The sequence below is a fragment of the Rattus rattus genome, chromosome 11, assembly GCF_011064425.1.
Source record: "Rattus rattus isolate New Zealand chromosome 11, Rrattus_CSIRO_v1, whole genome shotgun sequence".
Classification (NCBI taxonomy): domain Eukaryota; kingdom Metazoa; phylum Chordata; class Mammalia; order Rodentia; family Muridae; genus Rattus; species Rattus rattus.
In genome coordinates, this window is record NC_046164.1 from 72,159,395 (window position 1) to 72,180,312 (window position 20,918).

General features: G+C 45.2%; 1 protein-coding gene and 1 pseudogene across 1 annotated transcript in view; both read right to left on the reverse strand.

The window, feature by feature from the left end:
- Window positions 1-13,255, reverse strand: part of Sfi1 (SFI1 centrin binding protein) — a 64,210-nt gene extending 50,955 nt beyond the window's left edge. The window contains exons 1-4 of the mRNA XM_032915932.1: window positions 12,390-13,255; window positions 7,138-7,260; window positions 5,567-5,737; window positions 4,071-4,142 (exon numbers count right to left, since the gene is read on the reverse strand). Of these exons, the coding sequence (XP_032771823.1) occupies window positions 4,071-4,142; window positions 5,567-5,737; window positions 7,138-7,160 (266 nt within the window). The 5' untranslated portion in view covers window positions 7,161-7,260; window positions 12,390-13,255. The remainder of the gene's footprint in view (window positions 1-4,070; window positions 4,143-5,566; window positions 5,738-7,137; window positions 7,261-12,389) is intronic.
- Window positions 13,256-15,355: 2,100 nt separating this feature from the next.
- LOC116912891 lies at window positions 15,356-16,011 on the reverse strand (annotated as a pseudogene).
- Window positions 16,012-20,918: the final 4,907 nt, after the last annotated feature.

The window sequence follows — 20,918 nt, forward strand, 5'->3', positions numbered from 1 at the left end:
CGAAAAAAAAGAAAAAAAAGTGACCACATGGCCTAAGCCAACCTCGGGGAAAGCAGCTCCTCCTAGAATGAAGCCCAAGCCAGATGATTCCTCCACTACTTTCAACCATGCTAATGAGCCTCCCTCCCCCTTCTTTCCCTCAACCACAGTCCCTTCTTCCCTCTCCAGCCTCTTCAGTCTTTCTCCTCCCTCAGCACCAGGCCACCCAAATCAATCTTCTCAGGCACTTTCAGCCCACGCAGCACTTAGTCTTTCCGCTATACTCACTCCCACTCTGCCATGGGACCACCTTTATGTCCTGTTAACCAGCCTAAACCTGCCACAGTTCTCCCTTTGCAGGTTGCTGTGGTGGATGGCTTGGTCAGGATAAATGTCCTCTTCTCACTAAGAGATTGGGGTCCTACACGTCTACTTCTTCCACCTTTATTGAAGAATTCCAGTGCATCACCCAATCTTAAGACCTCACCTTCACCTTTATTGAAGAATTCCAGTGCATTACCCACTCTTACGACCTCACCTTCACCTTTATTGAAGAATTCCAGTGCATTACCCACTCTTACGACCTCACCTTCACCTGTATTGAAGAATTCCAGTGCATTACCCACTCTTACGACCTCACCTTCACCTGTATTGAAGAATTCCAGTGTATTACCCAATCTTACAACCTCACCTTCACCTTTATTGAAGAATTCCAGTGCATTACCCAATCTTACAACCTCACCTTCTATGAGGTTTATATGATTCTCACCAGCAACCTTCTCCCTGAGGACAGCAGGGGAGTCTGGGACCAGGCTAGGGCATATGCAAACGAAATCACCAAACTAATGCCACCCATGCATGGGGGGGGGGGAGGGCTGAGGCAGTTCCTGACAAGGACACTGAATGGAATTACAATACCCAAGGACATCCTTGCTAGGGGTCAGTGTATAACTTGCTAGTCTCTATACAGCTACCCTTAAAGCAGTAAATTATGAAGACAAAAGCCCATCCCAATTCCTAGACCACCTTATAAAGGCCATCTTACAATACACCAATCTGTATCCAGAAATCCCAGATGGAAAACAACTCCTTACAGTCTACTTTTCTTCTAATTTTTCCTGATATTAGGGCCAATTTTAAATATCTAGAGACAGGATCCCTAATTCCACAGACAGAATCTAGCATTGACTTCTTTTTTTTTTTTTTTCCCCGGAGCTGGGGACCCAACCCAGGACCTTGCGCTAGGCAAGCGCTCTACCACTGAGCTAAATCCCCAACCCCTCTAGCATTGACTTCTAAGGTGTACCATGGGAGAGATAAAAAAAAGCCCTAAAACAAAAACACCACATGCTAGTCAAGGCTTTTCGAGTGGCTATAGCAACAGGTTCCTAGCTTCCCAAGTCCCTGTTTTAAATGTGGCCAGCAGGTCACTGGACATGGGACATGTCCGAACCCTTATAAGCCACTGGGACTTTATCCAAGATGCCATGCTGACTGACTCCATGTCCCTTGAGGCATGAGGACATCAAGCCCGGATCATCCTTCAGCTGACCTTCTAGGTCTGGCCATAAATGACTGAGGGGGCCCAGGCTCCCTTAGCCTCACCACTGCCACCTCCAACAAGAAGCCTCAGGTAGATATCACAATATCAGGGTGATTTATCTCTTTCCTTTCAGACACCAAAACCATCTATTCATTTCTGATGGAATTTTAGGGACTCGCTTCTCTTTGTTCCCCTATTGTTGGGGTAGGGGGAAGGACGGCCTTACCTGCCTCACCAATCCCTTAGCTGTATCTCTAGGGCATTCACCCACTCCTTCCTGGCGGTACACCCTGTCCCATCTTCTAGCTGGGAAGGGACCTACTAGCCAAAGTAAGAGCCTCTATTTCTTTTGCTCCTTCCATATGCTTGGCCATTTTCCTCATTCTCCTCCAAATCACACAATCTGATATACCTTTTCCCTTGGCAGCCTTCAAATGCATCCCTGAACATGGGACTCCAAAACCCTCTAGAGCAAAACATGGTCCTCCTCTTACCATCCAACTACAATTCCAAAAGCAAGACATTGTCCCCAGTCTGGTTTTTAACTTAAGCACCCAGAAGGGTGAAACCTGCTCATGCTAATTGGAGGATGGGATAGGGAACACTCATCAGGGAGGCTTATTGGAGGTACTAAGCTTTCATTCTGAAGCCAAGCCTAGGGGTGTACTTCAATCCCAGCATTTGGAAGGCAGAGGGAGCTGGGTCTCTGAGTTCCAGTCCAGCATGGTCTACAGAGTAAGTTCCAGGCCAACCAAGGCCACACAGTGAAACCCAGCCATGAACAAATAAAAAAACAAAAACTTCATTCTGGACTTACTAAGTGTGGTACCCAATGGAAGTGTCATATTTGTGAAGCAAGTGTTGGGGCTATAGGTTTGGGCTAAGGATATGCACTGGGAGTCACTAAAGGACCACAGTTAGGAGGTGCACAGTCAGCAGTGCAAAGCTGTCAGGTAGTTCAATGAAGAAAAACCAAGGAGGAGGCATTAGAAGGAGCAAAGAGACAGGAGAGAAACCACCAGACAAGAGTGACCCAGAAGCTGGGAAAGAAAGGGTGCCTGGAAGGCACAAACGATGGCACTACGGTTTTGATAAACACCCCACAAACACTGGTCACTGAGGATGGTCTGACTTTTAGAGGTGGCCAGAACATACATGGAGTGACCTGTGACTCCCTCTTGCACCTTCCTCTCTGCTGTAGCTAAAACTAATGCAACCAAAAGTTACAGCAGAGGGTAGTGGCTGTCTTTACACATCCTAACACGTATGTTGATGTGTACAGTATGATGAGGAAGAGCCTGCAGCACAGGGATTTGCTCTGCACTGAAACTCCTTGGCCAATATCAACGATTCCACAAGTTTCCGCCCTCTACAAAGGCTACGTGCCAGGCTCAGCAATCCCGTGTGAGCACACGTGCTTCTCCTGGGTTCCTTCTCTTCCAGAGGTCGTGGGGCTTTGGTTTCCTTCAGATCCCCATTAAGATAAGGAATATGCATGAAATTCTCATTCCAGCATAAGGGTATATGAGGGCTGTTCTTGCCTGCTGGCATTAGTAAGGGGCGGGAGGAGGCTAACACACCTGTCACAGTGACAGTCACAGTGAGGCTCACTATAAAACAGAACCCTAGGGCTGAAGAGGAGGGTCAGCAGGTACTGCTTTTGGCAGAGGACCCAAATCCCGTTCCCAGAACCTGCCCTGACAGTTCACAACCTCCTGTCCTGTGTGTGCAGCTCCGGCCCCTCTTCTGAATACTGAAGCCAGCTACTTCCAAATCCACATACTCACACCTATACCTGTAACTTTAAAATAATAATAAAGTGCAGGGCCTGATGGTGCACACCTTTATTCCTAGCACTCTGAGCTAGGGGCCAGCCTGGTCTACATAGTGAGTTCTTCTGGTGTGTGTGAAGACAGTGACAGTGTACTTATTTTTTCTTTTTTAAGATTTATTAGGGTTGGGGATTTAGCTCAGTAGTAGAGCGCTTGCCTAGGAAGCGCAAGGCCCTGGGTTTGGTCCCCAACTCCGAAAAAAAAGAACCAAAAAAAAAAAAAAAAAAGATTTATTTATTATGTACAGCGTTCCACCTGCATGTACACGTGCAGGCCAGAAGAGGGCACCGGATCCCATTACAGATGGCTGTGAGCCACCATGTGGTTGCTGGGAATTGAACTCAGGACCTCTGGAAGAGCAGACAGTGCTCTTAACCTCTGAGCCATCTCTCCAGCCCGACAGTGTACTTATATATAATAAATAAGTAAATAAGTCTTTATAAAAAGAGTAATGATGATGATGGTGATAACGTTGATGAAGAAATGAAAGGGACAAGAGATATTTTAACTAAAAGAAGGCATCAAATCCCATTACAGATGGTTGTGAGCCACCATGTGGTTGCTGGGATTTGAACTTATGTCCTCTGGAATAGCAGTCAGTACTCTTAACCACTGAGTCATCTCTACAGCCCAAAAATGTTTAAATAAAACAAAACAAAAAAAAGAACAAAAGCAGAGGACGCTCAGCAGCAGCACAGCATCTAAGCTAGCAGTACCTGGCTCTGGAAGGAGTCACTCTTCCAAAGGTCACTCGCATCCACAAATACAGGAACTTTCTGGCCACACACCTGAAAAGAAAGGACACACAATTCTAAACTCTACCTTGTCTGGAAAAGAAAGGGAACCTTTAAGGTGTCGAGCGAAGGAACCATCGTCTGAATGAAAAGATGATGCCATAGTTAATCTTGCATTAAACAGAAAATGGAGAGGACAGGTTTATAAAACTAAAATCAAGCTGGGCAGTGGTGATGGACCCTTTTAGTCCCAGCACTCAGGAGGCAGAGGAAGACTGATCTATGAATTCAAGGCCAGCATGGTCTACAGAGGTTCCAGGACAGCCAGGGCTACACAGAGAAACCCTAACTTGAAAAGCAAAACAGGGGTTGGGGATTTACCTCAGTGGTAGAGCGCTTGCCTAGCAACCGCAAGGCCCTGGGTTTGATCCCCAGCTCCGAAAAAAACAGAAAGAAAAAAAAAAAAAAGAAAAGCAAAACAAAACAAAATTAAAATAAAATCATGCAGATTTTTAAAGCACTTTCTTTCTTTTTTTTTTTTTTTTTTTTTTTTCCGGAGCTGAGGACCCAACCCAGGGCCTTGGCTTAGGCAACGCTCTGCCACTGAGCTAAATCCCAACCCCAAGCACTTTTTTTTTTTAGTTCAAGGTTTTGCTTCACATGCAGCTCAGTCTGCTGCACTCCACAGAAAACAATCTCTGCCTCCTGAGTGCTGGGATTAAAGACCTGTACCATCTCACCTGACTCTAGGTCATGTTTGCTTTGTTTTTTTTTTTTAATTTATTCATTTATTATATATAAGTACACTGTAGATGTCTTCAGACACACCAGAAGAGGGCATCAGATCTCATTACAGATGGTTGTGAGCCACCATGTGGTTGCTGGGAATTGAACTCATGACCTCTGGAAGAGCAGTCGGGTGCTGTTAACCGCTGAGCCATCTCTCCAGCCCCCAGTGGCACTTTTGTTGTTGTTGTTTTCTTTAAAAAAAAAAAAAAAGTGCCGGGGTGTCTAGTGTTGTATAACAGTGGTTCAGCACTTGCTGCTCTTGTAGGGAACCCTGGTTTGATTCCCAGAACCCAGAACCATCTCATAACCATCTGTAACCCCACTCCCGTTCCAGGGGATCTGATCAATGCTCTCTTCTGGATGCTCTCTTCTGGCCTCTGTGAAGACCAGGCACCAGTGAGGTACACAGAAACACAGAAATATATACAGGCAAATTATTCATATACACGAAGTTAATATCTTAAAGAACTCTGTGTGTGTGTGTGTGTGTGTGTGTGTGTGTGTATACAAGCAAAGATCATCGGATCTCTTTACAGATGGTTATGACCCACCATGTGTTTGCTGGGATTTGAACTCAGGACCTCTGGAAGAGCAGTCAGTGCTCTTAACCACTGAGCCATCTCTCCAGCCCCTACATTATCTTTTTAATCCCATTTTGGCTTGAAGGGAAAACAAATGAAAAGTCTCACCTGACGCGCAGTTCTCGTAATCTGTGTGGAGTCCAACTTTGTGAGGATTGATAGTACGAGGAGTGGCAGCTTCTAGTTAACTCCCTCTGGATCCCAGAGAAGGCAGAAGACTTTTTGAGGGGTAGTGCCTTTGGAGAACAAGGTTTCTTAACCACGCCATCCCTAAAAGACCTTATTTGAGCAAGCAGAGAGGAAAGGAGAAAGAGAAAGTTTTTCCATACAATATAACTACATTGTAACATTGAACAAAGCTACACTGTTACACCCATGGAGAAACACTGACTATGCCCCAGACAGAAAGCAGCATGACCAGCAGCAGCCAGCACTCCAGAGTCAGCTCTAAGGTGGGAGGCAGAGAACTGCAAGTGGGGTCTTCAGGCCTAGTATGGTCTTCAGGCCTAGTATGCTCTTTTTGGTTTTAGAGACAGGGTTCTCTGTGCAACCCTGGTTGTCTGTCCTGGAACTCACTCTGAAGACCAGGCTGGCCTAGAACACACAGAGATCCACCTGCCTCTGCCTCCTGAGTACTAAGGTTAAAGGTGTGCACCGCCACTACCAAGCGGGTCTAGTATGTTCTTTAGTTAGTTTTTATTCTATTGTAAAGGGGATCATTTATACAGTACAAATAAGTTCCTAAGTATAAACCCAGAAGACATGGGTTACATTCCCAGCAGCCACATACATGGCAGCTCAAAACCATTTGTAACTCAGGTTAGAGGATCTGAGATCGCTGCCCTCTAAAAGTCCCAGACATGCACTGGTACACACACATATGCAGGTGAAACACCTAGACACATAAAAATAAAAATTTTAGCTGGGTGGTGGTGGCACACCTTAAACCTCCGAACTCAGGAGGCTGAGGCAGGTAGATCTCTAAGTTCAAGGCCAGCCTAGCCTACACAGTGAGTTCCAGGACAGCCAGGGCTATAAAGAGAAACTCTGTCTTGAAACCAAAATAAATAATAATAGTAATAATGTTTTTATATAAAAGTCTGAGGGAGAGGCTGGAGAGATGGCTCAGCGGTTAAGAGCACTGACTGCTCTTCAGAGGTCCTGAGTTCAATTCCCAGCAACCACATGGTGGCTCACAACCATCTGTAATGAGATCTGATGCCCTCTTCTGCTGTGTCTGAAGACAGCTACATACATAAAATAAATAATTTTTTAAAGATACATTTATTTTATTTATATAAATACAGAAGCCCTTTATAGATGTCTCTGTGCAGCCCTAGTTGTCCTGGAACTCACTCTGTAGACCACACTAGCTATGAACTCAGAGATCTGCTTGTTGCTGTCTCCTGAGTGCTGGCATTAAACATGTGCAGCACCACCTCCTGGGCTGAAAACCCATACTTTTCTTTTTTTTTTCTTTTTTTTTTTTTCGGAGCTGGGGACCGAACCCAGGGCCTTGTGCTTGCTAGGCAAGCGCTCTACCACTGAGCTAAATCCCCAGCCCGAAAACCCATACTTTTAACAGAGCATTGAGTTTCACACTTTCCCAGGTAAGGTGCCACATGCCTGAGATTCCAGAAATTGAACCATTAACCTCAGCTGTCATTTCCATCACATACCTGAAGCCAATCTTCTTCTCCATTCTCTGTAATTCCTGTTGATGGACACTCACCCAATGGTTGATATGTTATTTCTGTGACTAGATTATTGATGAACCAGAGCCTTTTATCCTCCTCTTATAACTGCAAGAAGGAGATAAAATAGAGTAAGTTGCTTGCACATTCCAGAGGTCCACACTTCTGAACAGCTGGCTGCCTGCTCTGGAGCTGAGGTCCCTGCTCCTCTACTGCTTAATTCAATACTAACCAAACATGGAGGTCCCTCTCTCTGTCCTTGGTAAGGTTTCCATTGCTGTGATGAAACACCATGACGAAAGCAACTTGGGAAGGAGAGGGTCTATTTGGTTTATACCTCCATAATGTTAGGACCTCCATAATGTCATGATAGAAGTCAGTAGAACTGTTTTGTATAGTTATCCACAAGCTTGGACCCGAACCAACAGCCCAACGGTGCTTCCTGAACCTATGTATAAGCTTTTATGGTATACGCTGCTCCTGGGATGGACCCCAACATAAGAGAGACACCTGCACCAATATAAGAACAAACTATTTGAAATAAGACTTCCATTTTTTTTTTTTTTCCATTTTTTTTTTTAAAGATTTATTCATTTATTATATATAAGTACACTGCTAGCTGTCTTCAGATACACCAGAAGAGGCATCAGATCCCATTACAGATGGTTGTGAGCCACCATGTGGTTGCTGGGAATTGAACTCAGGACCTCTGGAAGAGTAGTCAGTGCTCTTAACCGCTGAGCCATCTCTCAGCCCAAGACTTCCATTTTGAGTAGTGGTCTAATAAGTTTAAATTTCCAAGACCTCCCTGGGAACTGACATCCTACTCAGCAGAAAGAGACATGCACATGGGTAACTGACATCCTGGTTGGTAAGTTAAGACGTGAATATTCAACAAGTTCCGTTCTGGTAGACAAGTTAGGACATGAATATTAGATAAAGCATGTCCCGGGTCACAGTTGAATACCTCAACCATTGGGAGCAGGGTAAGTGTACAACAAAGACATGTTGCTAAGGAAATCCCCTATCCCTAAATCCTGATTGATGAAACAACTTGACACAAATGTTTGTGGATTTTGGAATTTAAAACCCTATAGGGGTTAACTCTATAAGATCCTATAGAGGGTTGGGGATTTAGCTCAGTGGTAGAGCACTTGCCTAGCAAGCGCAAGGCCCTGGGTTCAGTCCCCAGCTCTGGAAAAAAAAAAAAAAGATCCTATAAGATCCTAACTCAATGTCATGATTCAGTTCCCAAATCTGGACCACGGCCCTGGTTGACCAGTCCTGGGGCCTGTGCTCAATAAACTATCCCTGTCTGACTGAGATTGGTGTTCGTATGGTTTGTGGGGAGATTCCTGAACCCCAACAATATCACAGTTTATCATCGAAGGAAATAAAGGAGGGAACTCAAACAGGGCAAGAACCTGGAGGCAGGAGCTGATGTAGAGGCCATGGAGAGATTCGGACTTAGCCTCTGTGGCTTACTCAGCCTTCTTTCTTATAAACCCAGGACCACCAGCCAAGGTTGACACCACCCACAGTGGGCTGGGCCCTCCCTGATCAATCCCTAACTAAGAAAATGCCCTACAGCTGGGCCTTATATAGGCATATTTTCAGGTAAGAGTCCCACCCTTCACATAACTCTTTACCTTGTATCCAACTCACTTAAAAGTAGCCAAGACACTTACTTTATTCTTTCTAATTTGTATTATTAAAAAGTTACTTCTAGCCAGGTGTAGTGGCACATGCCTTTAATCCCAGCACTTGGGAGGCAGAAAGACTGTGATACACTTACTCTATAAAACACATGTCACCATCATAATTAAGGCCACATAATTCAATGAAAACAAGTATCAAATTAACCGTTAAAGATCTCATGCTTGCAAGGTGAAGTTTTTACTGATATTAAACCTGAATTTAGGCTGGAGATGGTTTAACTGTGCTTTCCTACCACAAGAGGAACTCTAGGTTCAGTCATCAGCCCTGAATAAAACTAGGCATGGTGCCACACACCTGTAATCCCAGAGACAGGAGGATCTGTGCAAGTTCTTCTCTTTCTTTAAGATTTATACATTCTGGGGCTGGAGAGATGGCTCAACTGTTAAGAGCACTGACTGCTCTGCCAGAGGTCCTGAGTTCAATTCCCAGCAACCACATGGTGGCTCACAACCATCTGTAATGAGATCTGATGCCCTCTTCTGATGTGTCTCTGTATAAGTAAATAAATCTTAAAAAAAAAAAAAGAAAAAGAAAAAAGAAAAGATTTATGTGTTCTGTGTATGTATAGGAGTGCTTTGCCGTATGCATGAGGTCAAAACGGGGTATCAGATCCCCTGGAGCTGGAGTTATGGGCACCACGTGCATGCTAGTTGGTAAACCTGGGTCCCTGACAAGAAAAACAAGGGTTGTAAACTGCTGAGCCATGTCTCTACCCACAAATCACTGCAAATTCGAAGCCAACACGGTCTTATATATCAAAGCCCTGCCTCAAAACAAACAAATTTTGGAACCTCACAGAGGAAACTAAAAAGTCCTAAAAGGTTAGGAGATGGGTTTGTTCTCAACAAGGTTCTAGGTTGAAATAGCTTATAGGTTGAAATAGACATAAGTTTTTGTTGTGGCTGTTTTGGTTTTATTATTCCTTTTCTTTTTCTGATTTTGGTTTTTCAAGACAGGGTTTCTTTGTGTAGCCTTGGCTGTCTTGGTACTCACTGTGTAGACTAGGCTGGCACTGAATTCAAGGATCTGCCTACCTCTGCTTCCCATGTGGTGGGACTGAAGGCATGCACTACCACCATCCAGGAAAATATATAGAATGTTAATTACAAAGATAGCCCAAAACACCCCCAAGCTTGCTAGAGACACTGGCTTTCAGTTGCACACATGGATGGACCTCCTAAGAGGTTTAATAAAGAACAAACTGACCCAGAAATTCCACTACTAGTCACATACGTACTGAAGAAAACTACGTCTACGCACAGGCTTATACAAGAATGTTCAGGGCAGAGCGTGATGACTCATACCGTCATCATTAGCTCCTGTGAGGCAGAGGCAGGCAAGTCTCTGTGAACTCAAGACCACCCTGTGATTCCAGGACAGCCAGGGCTACATAGTGATACCCTGAGGAAAAAAATAGTAAATACAATAGTATACACTTCATGCTTAAATATGGGTTAGCCACAAGAATTTCACAGAGAATAAAATAAGCCAGTCACAGGGGTCCATATATTATGATTTCAGTCCTGTATACATGCTTGGTGCTTTGTTTTGTTTTTGATGGTTGAGATAGGATCTCCCTAAGTAGCTCTGACTGTCCTGGAGCTCACTATGTTTACCAAGCTGGCCTCAAACACACAGAGATCTGCCTTCCTCAGCCTCTAAATGCTTGAATTAAAGAAGCACAGAGAAACTTTGACTAAATAAATACATAAAGCAAGCTACATAAAGAGAGTTTCCAACTTAAAAAAAAAAAAGGGAAAAATACTGCAGTACATAACTTGATCACAAACAGCCTCGTTTGTTGCCCTGTGCTGATGTGACTGCTTTCATACTGAGACCACGTTTGTGTCAGAAGCAAGAACACCATAAACAAGGTCACATGGCACAGCACAGACGAGTGATGGCCCAAACACCTCAGATTCATGACATGTGATTTTTTTTAATTCGTTTCAGCCACATGTTTGGAAGCCTTTACTCTTGTCAAATTTTTCAAGACTCGTTCCATATGGAGTCGTGACCTACAGTTTGAAAAGCTGAGATCGGGACTGAAGAAATACCTCAGCAGTTAACAGTACATGATATCCTACTACCCCAATTGGATGGCTTACGACCACCTGTAACTACAGTTCCAAGGGATCCAATAAGGGGTCTAACACCCATGGCTCCAAGGGCCCCTCTACGCATAAGCACGTGTACCCCTACGGACACCTAACTGCAAATAATAAAAGTAAATCTTTGTGGGTTTGGGGCATGGGGGGATGAAGTGATGGTTCAGCTGTTGAGAACAATGCAACAGCTGACTGCTTTCCCAAAGTACCCAGATTCAAGTCCCAGGACCCAGTAGTGGCTTACAATCACATGTAACTCCAGTTCTGGGGATCTGATGCCCTCTTCTGACCTCTCCATTTTGGTCTCTGAGGGGAACAGGCATGCACAAGTTACACAGTCACACACATAAATCTTTTTTTTTTAAATGTCTTTAAATAATCATGAATTGGAAGTTAGTCTGTGTTATGAGGCTAGTGTGAGCTACCTTGTGCTACAGAGATGTCCAAAGCCTCCAGGACACCAGACAGGCAATTACAAGTGTGTTGTTAGTCACCAGATGTGGATGCTGGGATTCCATCTGGTATTCCCTCAAAAAGGAGTGAGGGGTTTTTGTTTGTTTGTTTTCGGAGCTGGGGACCGAACCCAGGGCCTTGTGCTTGCTAGGCAAGCACTCTACCACTGAGCTAAATCCCCAACCGGAGTAAGGGTTTCTTAAGCATTGAGCCATCTCTCTGGCTCCTTTAATACACAATCTTTCCTTTAAAAATATTTAATATTAACTTTTTAAACCACGATAATTTGAAATTACTTGATAATTACCACAAAATCTAAGGCTCGCGGACTACAATTAAGAGGACATAGCACAGGTTCCACGCGTTTTTCCGAAACACTTTTCATGAACGACTCACTTTGACAACAGCCACCTCAGCTGGTGCTTTTTGTCATTTTCCAGGCTGATGCTCAAGGCCATCAGCTAATAGGTGGCAAAGCTTCCACTAGCGTTCAAACCTCTATACACCTTCAGGAACTACACCAGAAGAGGTTTCATGGTGCAAATGCAACGTGGGTTCAGCTCTCTGCTCGGTCACTAGAGATCAGTGTACGCAAAGAGCCTTATGCCCCGCCACACCCCTTAATCGGACGTGCATCTGCGCAGGATAGTAAGCATAGCACAGGCGGGAGAATCACCCAGGGGAGCTCTCCACCAGGGGAAGGAGGACGTATAGACCCTGAAGAAACAGCGCGAGTGCAGCCAAGACTGCGAGCGACCCTACGCACGCTCTGCTCGCACTTCCACGCAGGGACCAGAGCCTTCTGGGTAGTCAGCACCTCCTGCACGTCTACAGAAGAAAGCGGAAGCTCCGGCTGAGCCGTCACAGGACAAAGCTCTAAGGCACCCGCCCTCTGCCAGCTTCAAAGCAGGAGGACGAGCCAGTCAAAGGCTGGGGGGGCTGGGCCCAGCCTCGTACCTGAGAGAGGTGACTCCTCAGCAGACCCCAGAGAGGTTGTAGCAAAGGCCCGCAGTCTGGGGTTTCGCGCCCTGCGCCTGCGGCCCCGCCCCCGTCTCCACAGCAACGCGGCCCGCGCCGGAAGCTGTTCTGTCGCGTTTAGAGCGCGCTGCCTTCCGGGAAACAGAGGCTCCGCTTCCTACGGTTTTCTTGGCCGGAAGTATCGGCGCTTCTTAGAAGCGGGTCTCCAGTTACAACTCCTGCACCCGACCGGTGTGAGACCGAAAAGTGTCTCTCCTCATTGCGTGGTGGCGCACGTCGGTAATCTCCGCATCAAACAGGCCAATTAGCCGAATCTTTAAAAACACAGCTTCCAGAAAAAAATATGAAGTTTCATTCTAAGAACATTGAAAACTAGTGGGTGGGTGTCTGAAGACGAAAACCAAGGGGCAAGAGATATGACTCAGAAGTTAAAAGCACTTTTCACTCATCCAGACTCCCAATACCCACATGGTGGCTCTTAAACGGCTGTGACTCCAAGTCGCGCTCTCTTTGGACCTATGTACAGGCAAAACACTCATACTCAAAATTTTAAAAAGAGTAAGCCCAAGAAATACGGGTTTTGTCCTTTTACAAAGGGTGATTTTGTAATTCAAAGATTTAAAAGCAGTCATTTATGGCAATCATCTGTGGGAGGCTAAGGCAGGGGGATCCCTGCAGGTTAAAGACAACTGGCCTATTGAATGAATTTCAGTACTGCCTGGGCTGGAATGAGACTCAGAATGGGCAAGGAAATAGTGTTTAAATCCAGTCTGCTGAAATGACAAGATGGCCCAGCAGGTAAAGGTACCTGTCTCTGAAGCACAGGACCTGAGCTCAGTCTCCCGGATCCCAATGGCAAAAGAGGACTCACTCTCATAAGTAATTCTCTGACCTCTAGCAACAAGCCATGGATATGCACACAAAAAATAAAGGTAATTTAAAAAAAATCTGGCCTGCTGGTGCATGCCTGTACTAGCTACTGAGGCTGAGTCATGGGGGGAAATCACTAATTTTAAGATCACTGACGGGCTGGAGAGATGGCTCAGCGGTTAAGAGCACTGACTGCTCTTCCTGAGGTTCTGAGTTCAATTCCCAGCAACCACATCCAGCAACCACGTGGTGGCTCACAACCATCTGTAATGGGATCAGATGCCCTCTTCTGGTGTGTCTGAAGACAGCTACAGTGTACTCAAAAAAAAAAAAAAAAAAAAAAAAAGATCACTGTCAGAAATTTGGAAAGATTGTCTCAAAAACAAAAGAAAGGGGGTTGGGGATTTAGCTCAGTGGTACAGCGCTTGCCTAGGAAGCGCAAGGCCCTGGGTTCGGTCCCCAGCTCCAAAAAAAAAAGAACCAAAAAAAAAAAAAACAAAAAACAAAACAAAAGAAAGGCATGGCCGGTGTTGTGGGGTGCGTTGCAGAGGCATGTGAATCTCTGTTGAGTTTAAGATTAGCCTGCTCCTCAGAGTGAGTTCCAGGACAGCTAGGGCTACAGAGAAACCCCGTCTCCAAACCCAAAAAACAACAAAATTATTGGAGTCAGGTGTGGTGGCACATACCTTTAGTCTCACTACTGGAGAGGCAGAAGCAGGTGAATATGAAGTTTCAGGCTAGCCTCCTCTACATAGGGAATTCCAGGTTAGCCAATGCTACAAAACAAGACCTTGTCTCAGAAGAACCTAAATAAATAAATAAATAAATAAATAAATAAAATAAAATAAAGTTATAGAGTATACAAAATAAAGTATATAGAGAAAACCAACCTTTGGGGTATAACTCTTACCTGAAGCTACAACTTCCAAGTATTGCTAAGGTAATTAGATTAATTTCTTTTTTTTTTTTTAGATTAATTTCATAGTCAAAATACTAGAACTATTTTTAATTTACTATAAACTAGTCTTACAAGTAGCTTCACATAAGTTATATGTTTGCTATATCCGGGATAAGAAATTATGTGTATGTGTACAAGTGTCTGGTGGGGGAATGTAACTATGAGTGCAGGTGCCCTGGAAACCCAAGGCATTGACTCCCCTGGGGCTGGAGTTGGAGGTGATTCTGACCTGTAGGTGCTGAGAATCAAGCCTGAGTCACCGCAAGGGCAGTCAGTGCTGAGCACTCTCTCCACCCTAAGCACACTCTCTGGATTTCAACTGATTTGCAGATGCTGTCTTCGCACTGTATGCATTCATCAGCCTCAGCTCTGACAAACTGAGATAGAGATCAGCAGTATTTCCGTGTCAGATACAGGAAAATCAGTCCTACTAGGAAGAAAAATAATAGGGTGGGCTACTTTCCTATTGCGATGATGACTCTGGAGAGACAGACCTATCCAAGACGTCCTTAGAGGCCCTGATGAAAGGACAAAGGAAACTTTAGTTTTCTGTTTCTATCCGGGAACAGACTTGCAAGACTTGTCTGTTGCCTCAGAGGAATCAAGATTGTGGTTTCTGGGGACTCAACTCCCACCACCACCACCACCTAACCCCGCCCCTCAGTGCTGTGGTTATCAGTCTTTAGGCAGTTATGCCTGACGTATCCTGTGTTCTCCGCCAACATGTGTGACTGAGCTCTCTGCTAACCTTGGCTGTTCCCCACCCCAACCCCCACCTATACTATATATGACACTGCACTTCGTAACAAACTTGCTTAGCATAAGACCTCCTGGTCACAGCTGTACTTTTGTCTTTATCTCTCTTCCTTCCCTGGTCCTCCACTCAACAGGTTGCTGCTTGGGACTCTTATTCCTACCAGTTTGGATTAAAAACACCACGACCAAGGAAACTTATAAAAGGAAGGGTTTATTTGGGGTTTTAAGTTCTAGAGGGATAGGAAGTCACCACGTGGGGAGCAAGGCAGCAGGCAGGCATGGCACTGGAACTGATCTCACATCTTGATCTGCAAAGCAGCAGGCAGAGAGGGCATACTGTAGAAGATGCCAGCCTTTTGAAACCTCAAAACCTAGCCCCAGTGACGGACCTCCTCCAACAAGGGCACAGCTCCTAGTCCTTCCAAACCAGTTCCAACAATGGGGGGCTAAGCCTGTGGGGGCCACTTTCATTCAAACCACCACATATGGTAATAATAGTGCAGCCTTCTTGGTATCTAGCACTTCATGAAGTATTTCCTTTGTATAAAACCGAAGTTGTAACTAGACCTAGTGCTGAATATTTTTTTTTTCTGGGCAAAGTGGCTTATTAGAGTGCCAGGCTCACAACGGGACTTAGGAACGAGCATCGGAGCCCTTCTTGCCAAAGATGGGCACAGCATTGATAGAGCAACGTTTGTACCGCATTCGCCGCCTAGTCTGGCCTGTCTCCTCCTGTTTGACCATCTTGGGAATTTGATCTCTCACTCTCCCAGTACAAGCCAGGGAACCATGAGCTTTGCCTCCCACCATGTGGCCAGCTACTTCCAGAGTAGTCAGGGGCTCCACACCACGCTGGCCCAGGTGTCATCCTCCTCCAGAGCGAGCCTGCCTGAAGCACGACTTGATCTTCGGGGAGAAGGCCTTCCAGGGAGGCCACGTGGACTTTGATTTCCTGGCCAGTCACTTTGAAGGTGTGTACAGGGGGTGTAGTTCCTGGGCACAGACGAAGAGCTGCATATTGGTGACTGACCCCTCCAACACCACGGTTTCAAAGATGGAATCAAGAGAAGAGGGTGGTAAATATCTTTAATCTCAGCACTCAGGAGGAAGACACAGGTGGATCTTTGTAAGTTCAAGGCCAGCCTGGTTCACTAGGGTTACAAAATAGAGAAGCCGCAAGGCTTGGCAAGTGCCTAGCTTCCCATAGAGGTGAAAGGAGTTTACAGGTGCCCCTCCTTAGTAAAGTTTGCCCTTAATCCTAAGTAGTAACTGTCCTCTTTTTCTTTTCTTTTTTCTTTTATTATGTATACAGTGTTGCACCTGTGTGTACACATACAGGCCAGAAGAGGGCACCAGATCTCATTATAGATGGTTGTGAGCCACTATGTGGTTGCTGGGGATTGAACTCATGACCTCTGGATGAGCAGACAGTGCTCTTAACCTCTGAGCCATCTCTCCAGCCCCCTCTTTTTCACAAAGTAAGAAAACGCCTTTAAGAATGGGGGCAGTTGGGATGGCTCAGCGGTTTAGAGCACTGACTGCTCTTTCAGAGGTCCTGAGTTCAATTCCCAGCAACCACATGGTGGCTCACAACCATCTGTAAGGATCTGATGCCTCCTCTGGTGTGTATGAACACAACTACAATGTATTCATATACATAAAATAATTCTTTAAAAAAAAAAAAAGAATGAAAAGAGGAGAGGCCACAGTTCTACAATCCATTAGAGAAGTCCCCAATAGAGAGTAGGCCCAAACTAGAATGGACAAGAGGGCTCAGGAAATTAGCTCTAGTTATCAACCGTGGTAGCAACAGTTTCTTAGGCACTGTCATTACATATGCGGGGCTTTTAACACACAAGTTGATATTTCTCCCATATTAAAAAGGCTTGTCCTCTTTTACAGAATACACTTTCTGAGTCCTTTATAAAACACAGAATGTGGGATATAGCGAAAGTAAAACTGACTTCAGGGCAGGTTAGAAAAAGGCAATGCAGGGCTAGCATGCATGACAGAGCACCTTCCTAGTGTATACAAGACGTTGGGTTCAGTTTTTAGTCATGTATATTCTCAGGCCATATTAAGAGCTGGAGTGCTGGTTATTTTTAACAAAATCTCCATCATTTGATTTTACCAGTGAAGACTTGGGATCTAGATGCTGGGGTGAAGGCCTGCTAGAGAGGCAGAGAAAGCACCCAGCTACCCAGCTGACCTTCCTCCTCAGCATACTTCCCACCAGGAATCTCCTCTCTCACCATCTCAAAGAAAAACACTTCAAACTCAATGTTCCTCCCTTTTACTTCCTGTGCGTCTCTCTCTCTCCCTCTCTGGCTTCTGGACTACCTCTTAATTTTTTTTTCTTAATAATTCTATGTTCACTTCTTGTCAACCGGTTGCCTGCTCCACCTCTTGACCTATGATTGATTTTATTTAATCCTATTTACAATATTCAAGCAGAACGTTCTTGGATAAAGGTGTGTACTAAGGCTGAACCACACAACTGAAAACATTTTTTTCCCCAGTAAATAACCCAATCTCAGGGCTCACGGTGCGATCGAATATCCTGCAGTTAAGAACACTTGTTCTTCCAGAGAACCCAAGTTCAATTCCCAGCACCCACATGGTGGCTCGAAATCTATCTGTGGGGTTGGGGATTTAGCTCAGTGGTAGAGCGCTTGCCTAGGAAGCACAAGGCCCTGGGTTCGGTCCCCAGCTCTGAAAAAAAGAACCAAAAAAAAAAAAAAAAATCTATCTGTAACTCCAGTTCCAGGGGACCTGCTACCCTCCTTAACCTCTGAGGGCACCAGGCACACATGTGGTGCACATGCATGATGAAGATGGACTCGGAGAGATGGCTCCCCCTGTTACACTGTTCTTGCAGAGGACTCGTGTGTAGTTCCCAGCACCCACATGTTGATTCTATCTGTAACTCCAGTTCCAGATGAGTCATCTTCTGACATCTGAGGGCACCAGGCATGTACATACATACACACAATGTATGCAAACACACACACACACACACATTTTTTTTTTATAAAAAAAGGATATGTTTGTTCCCAAGCTCCATACCTACAGCTGACAGAACCTCCCCTTCCCATGTATGTGCATAAGGGATCCTTTAAGGGGTCTTAGTTCCTGGTCCTTAAGGTGATGAACAAATCAGAGAACAGCTGTTGCTACCTGCCCAATTTATAAATCTGAGAGCAAAACACTGTCTTAATCCTCTGGTTCTGGGTATGGCTTGTTTTGTCTTTGTTTTATAGTGGCTGCCAGGGATCTGAGGACCTTGTACATACTAAGCTTGCAGTCTACCACTGAGCTATATCTTCAGCCCATTTTTTGTTTATTTTTTATTTTTAATTTTTTTAAAAATTTATGTGCATCAGTGATTTACCTAAATCGAGCTAGTGCACTACTTGCATACCTAGTGTCTTCCAAGGTCAGGAGTTTCTCCGAGAACTGGAGTTGTTACACGTGGAATCATATCGGTGCTTGGAATCAAGCCTGGATCCTCTGCCAGAGTGGCCTGCGCTCTTAACTGTTGGGCCATTTCTACCAGCCCCACCTTTCATTTTTTTTGAGACAGGATCTCTCTATGTAGCCCTGACTGGCCTAGAACTCGTGATGTAGACCAGGCTATACTGGAGCTCAGATATGCTTCCATTCCAGGCTTGTGCTGCTCCGTCCAGGCCCAGTCCATTTTAATGTTACCTCTTATTTTCTACAAGTCAGAAGAGTGGAACTTTGATCCCTTTCAGACAGAGGAGACAGACGTCTAGGTTGGTTAAATATACTCAGACTTCACTAAGTAACTCTTGAATAACTTCAAAAGAAGAATTTCCTGGGCTAGAAATGTCGCTCACTCAGTTTTTAAGAGTACTTGGGGGGTTGGGGATTTAGCTCAGTGGTAGAGCGCTTGCCTAGGAAGCGCAAGGCCCTGGGTTCGGTCCCCAGCTCCGGGGAAAAAAAAAAAAGAGTACTTGGTCAGCACTTATTAGCCGGCCTGACTCCCAATACTGTATGACTGAGGTAGAGTCCTGGCACCAAGCAAGCCTGAGCTTGAGTCGCTAACTCAGCACCTGGGCGTGGTTACCTTCTGTACTCCATAATGAGAGGATTAGCCCTATTTCAGCGTTAAGAATCAAGATCCAAGGTTGTTTTTGTTCTGTCTGTGGTGCTAAGGATCAAGAATGCATTCTTATCCTTGAGCTACACCTTCAGCCTAGAAAACATGGCTTTTAAGAAAAGCAACCAGTGTTGATTCCCTACAATTTGTCTTTGCACAGGAAATATTAATTTTTTTAAAGAAGCATTATCCATGTCATATAGGGCTTACCCCCTCATTGACAAATTTAATCTTCACTACTGCTATTTCCGTCTCCCAAACTAAGCTAAAGATAAATACATTTCCTAACTCTACACAGCCTACATGAAAATGGAGGATCAGGCCGAAGTGCAAATGTTTCTCTGTTGTCTGCATTCCGGAAGCACAAGCCTGTAATCTCAGCACTTGGGAAAGCCAGCCAGGGTTACATAGTGAAAACCTTTCACAAAAGATAGTTTGTTTTAAAAAAAAAAAGACTTTATTAATCATTACAAACAGAAAAATATTACTTTTGTTGCCAAGGCTCACAAAAACAAAGGAAAGTATTATCCCAAGTAAAATAAATGATGTTCGGGCTGGAGAGATGGCTCATTATCTTCCAGAGGTAAAATTCAATGATGTTCAAACCATCTGTAAAGAGATCCGCCAGCTACAGTGTACTTATATATAAATAAATAAATAAATCTTTAAAAAAAAAAAATAAATAAATGATGTTCAAATGCCATACTGCTCACCATGGCTTTCAACTCCGGGTCTCAAACTCCGAAAAATTAAGATTACAGGCTTAGGCCAACACGTTCAGTCTCTCTGTTCTTTAAAGGAAAAAAACAAAACAAAACAAAACTGTCTCCCTCCCTCCATGACAAATATCAATTCCAGGTAGTCCCACCGTGCTCGGCATACTCCTACAGACCTGTTCACAAGTAACTTTCCCAGAGCGGCAGTTCTTGGGAAACTTATTCACTTATATGCGTATCTGTATTCTCCATCAACTTGAGTTTCGGCACTCGGGCAAAGGCTAAGATGACTGGCCAGGCCATCTCATTTCCCTCAGATACTTAACTCTTCCTTTCTCGTGCAATGTAAGGCAAAATTCAGATTATCACTGAAAGTTACTTTAATTAGTCAATTTCCTTCACGTGGGATCAAAAATAATTATGACAAACTTGTTTATTAATGCGCCAGTCCTTGTGGCGAATGCTCTTCATAGTAACTTCAGGGACAATTTTAGTAGACAAATAAAGAGGGAAAAGCCAGGGCGTTCAGAACTTTACCCTAGATCACACCAATAGTAAACAAACAGATCAAGGCTGTGATTTCCTAACTGACCCCTGCTGCTAACGCCCCAGGAGTGGCCCAGCCCCGTGTCCGCTAGCAACTGTACAGCACAGACCCACCCAGACCACCCCACTCGCGCCGGCGTGGCGCGGGTCGAAGACAGCGCGCTGCTGGCTCCGCCCCTCATGACGCGTGGGAACGCGGCGCCCTTCCTTGAGTTGCCCACAGCGGCTGCCTGTGAATTCGGGTGCCGGCTCCCACAACTCCCGTCATGATCACGTTCCCGTAGCCGCCGTGCTCGTCTGGCTATTGTACCTTTGCCTTCCGGCCCACGGAGAACCCAGCGCGGCGGATCGCGACGCCCAGCGCAGCTTTTCCGGCAGGCCTCGCCGCGGACAGCCCAGGTCCTGCGCATAGTGAGGGCGGTGCCTGGGCCCCGCGGTGCGCGACGGGGGTTATTAGTGGGAGGGGGCGGAGAGCTACGCCGGAGGGCCGGGCCGCGGTTACGGCGGCTGAGGAGAGCCAGCCCGAGCGGGAGGGGGGT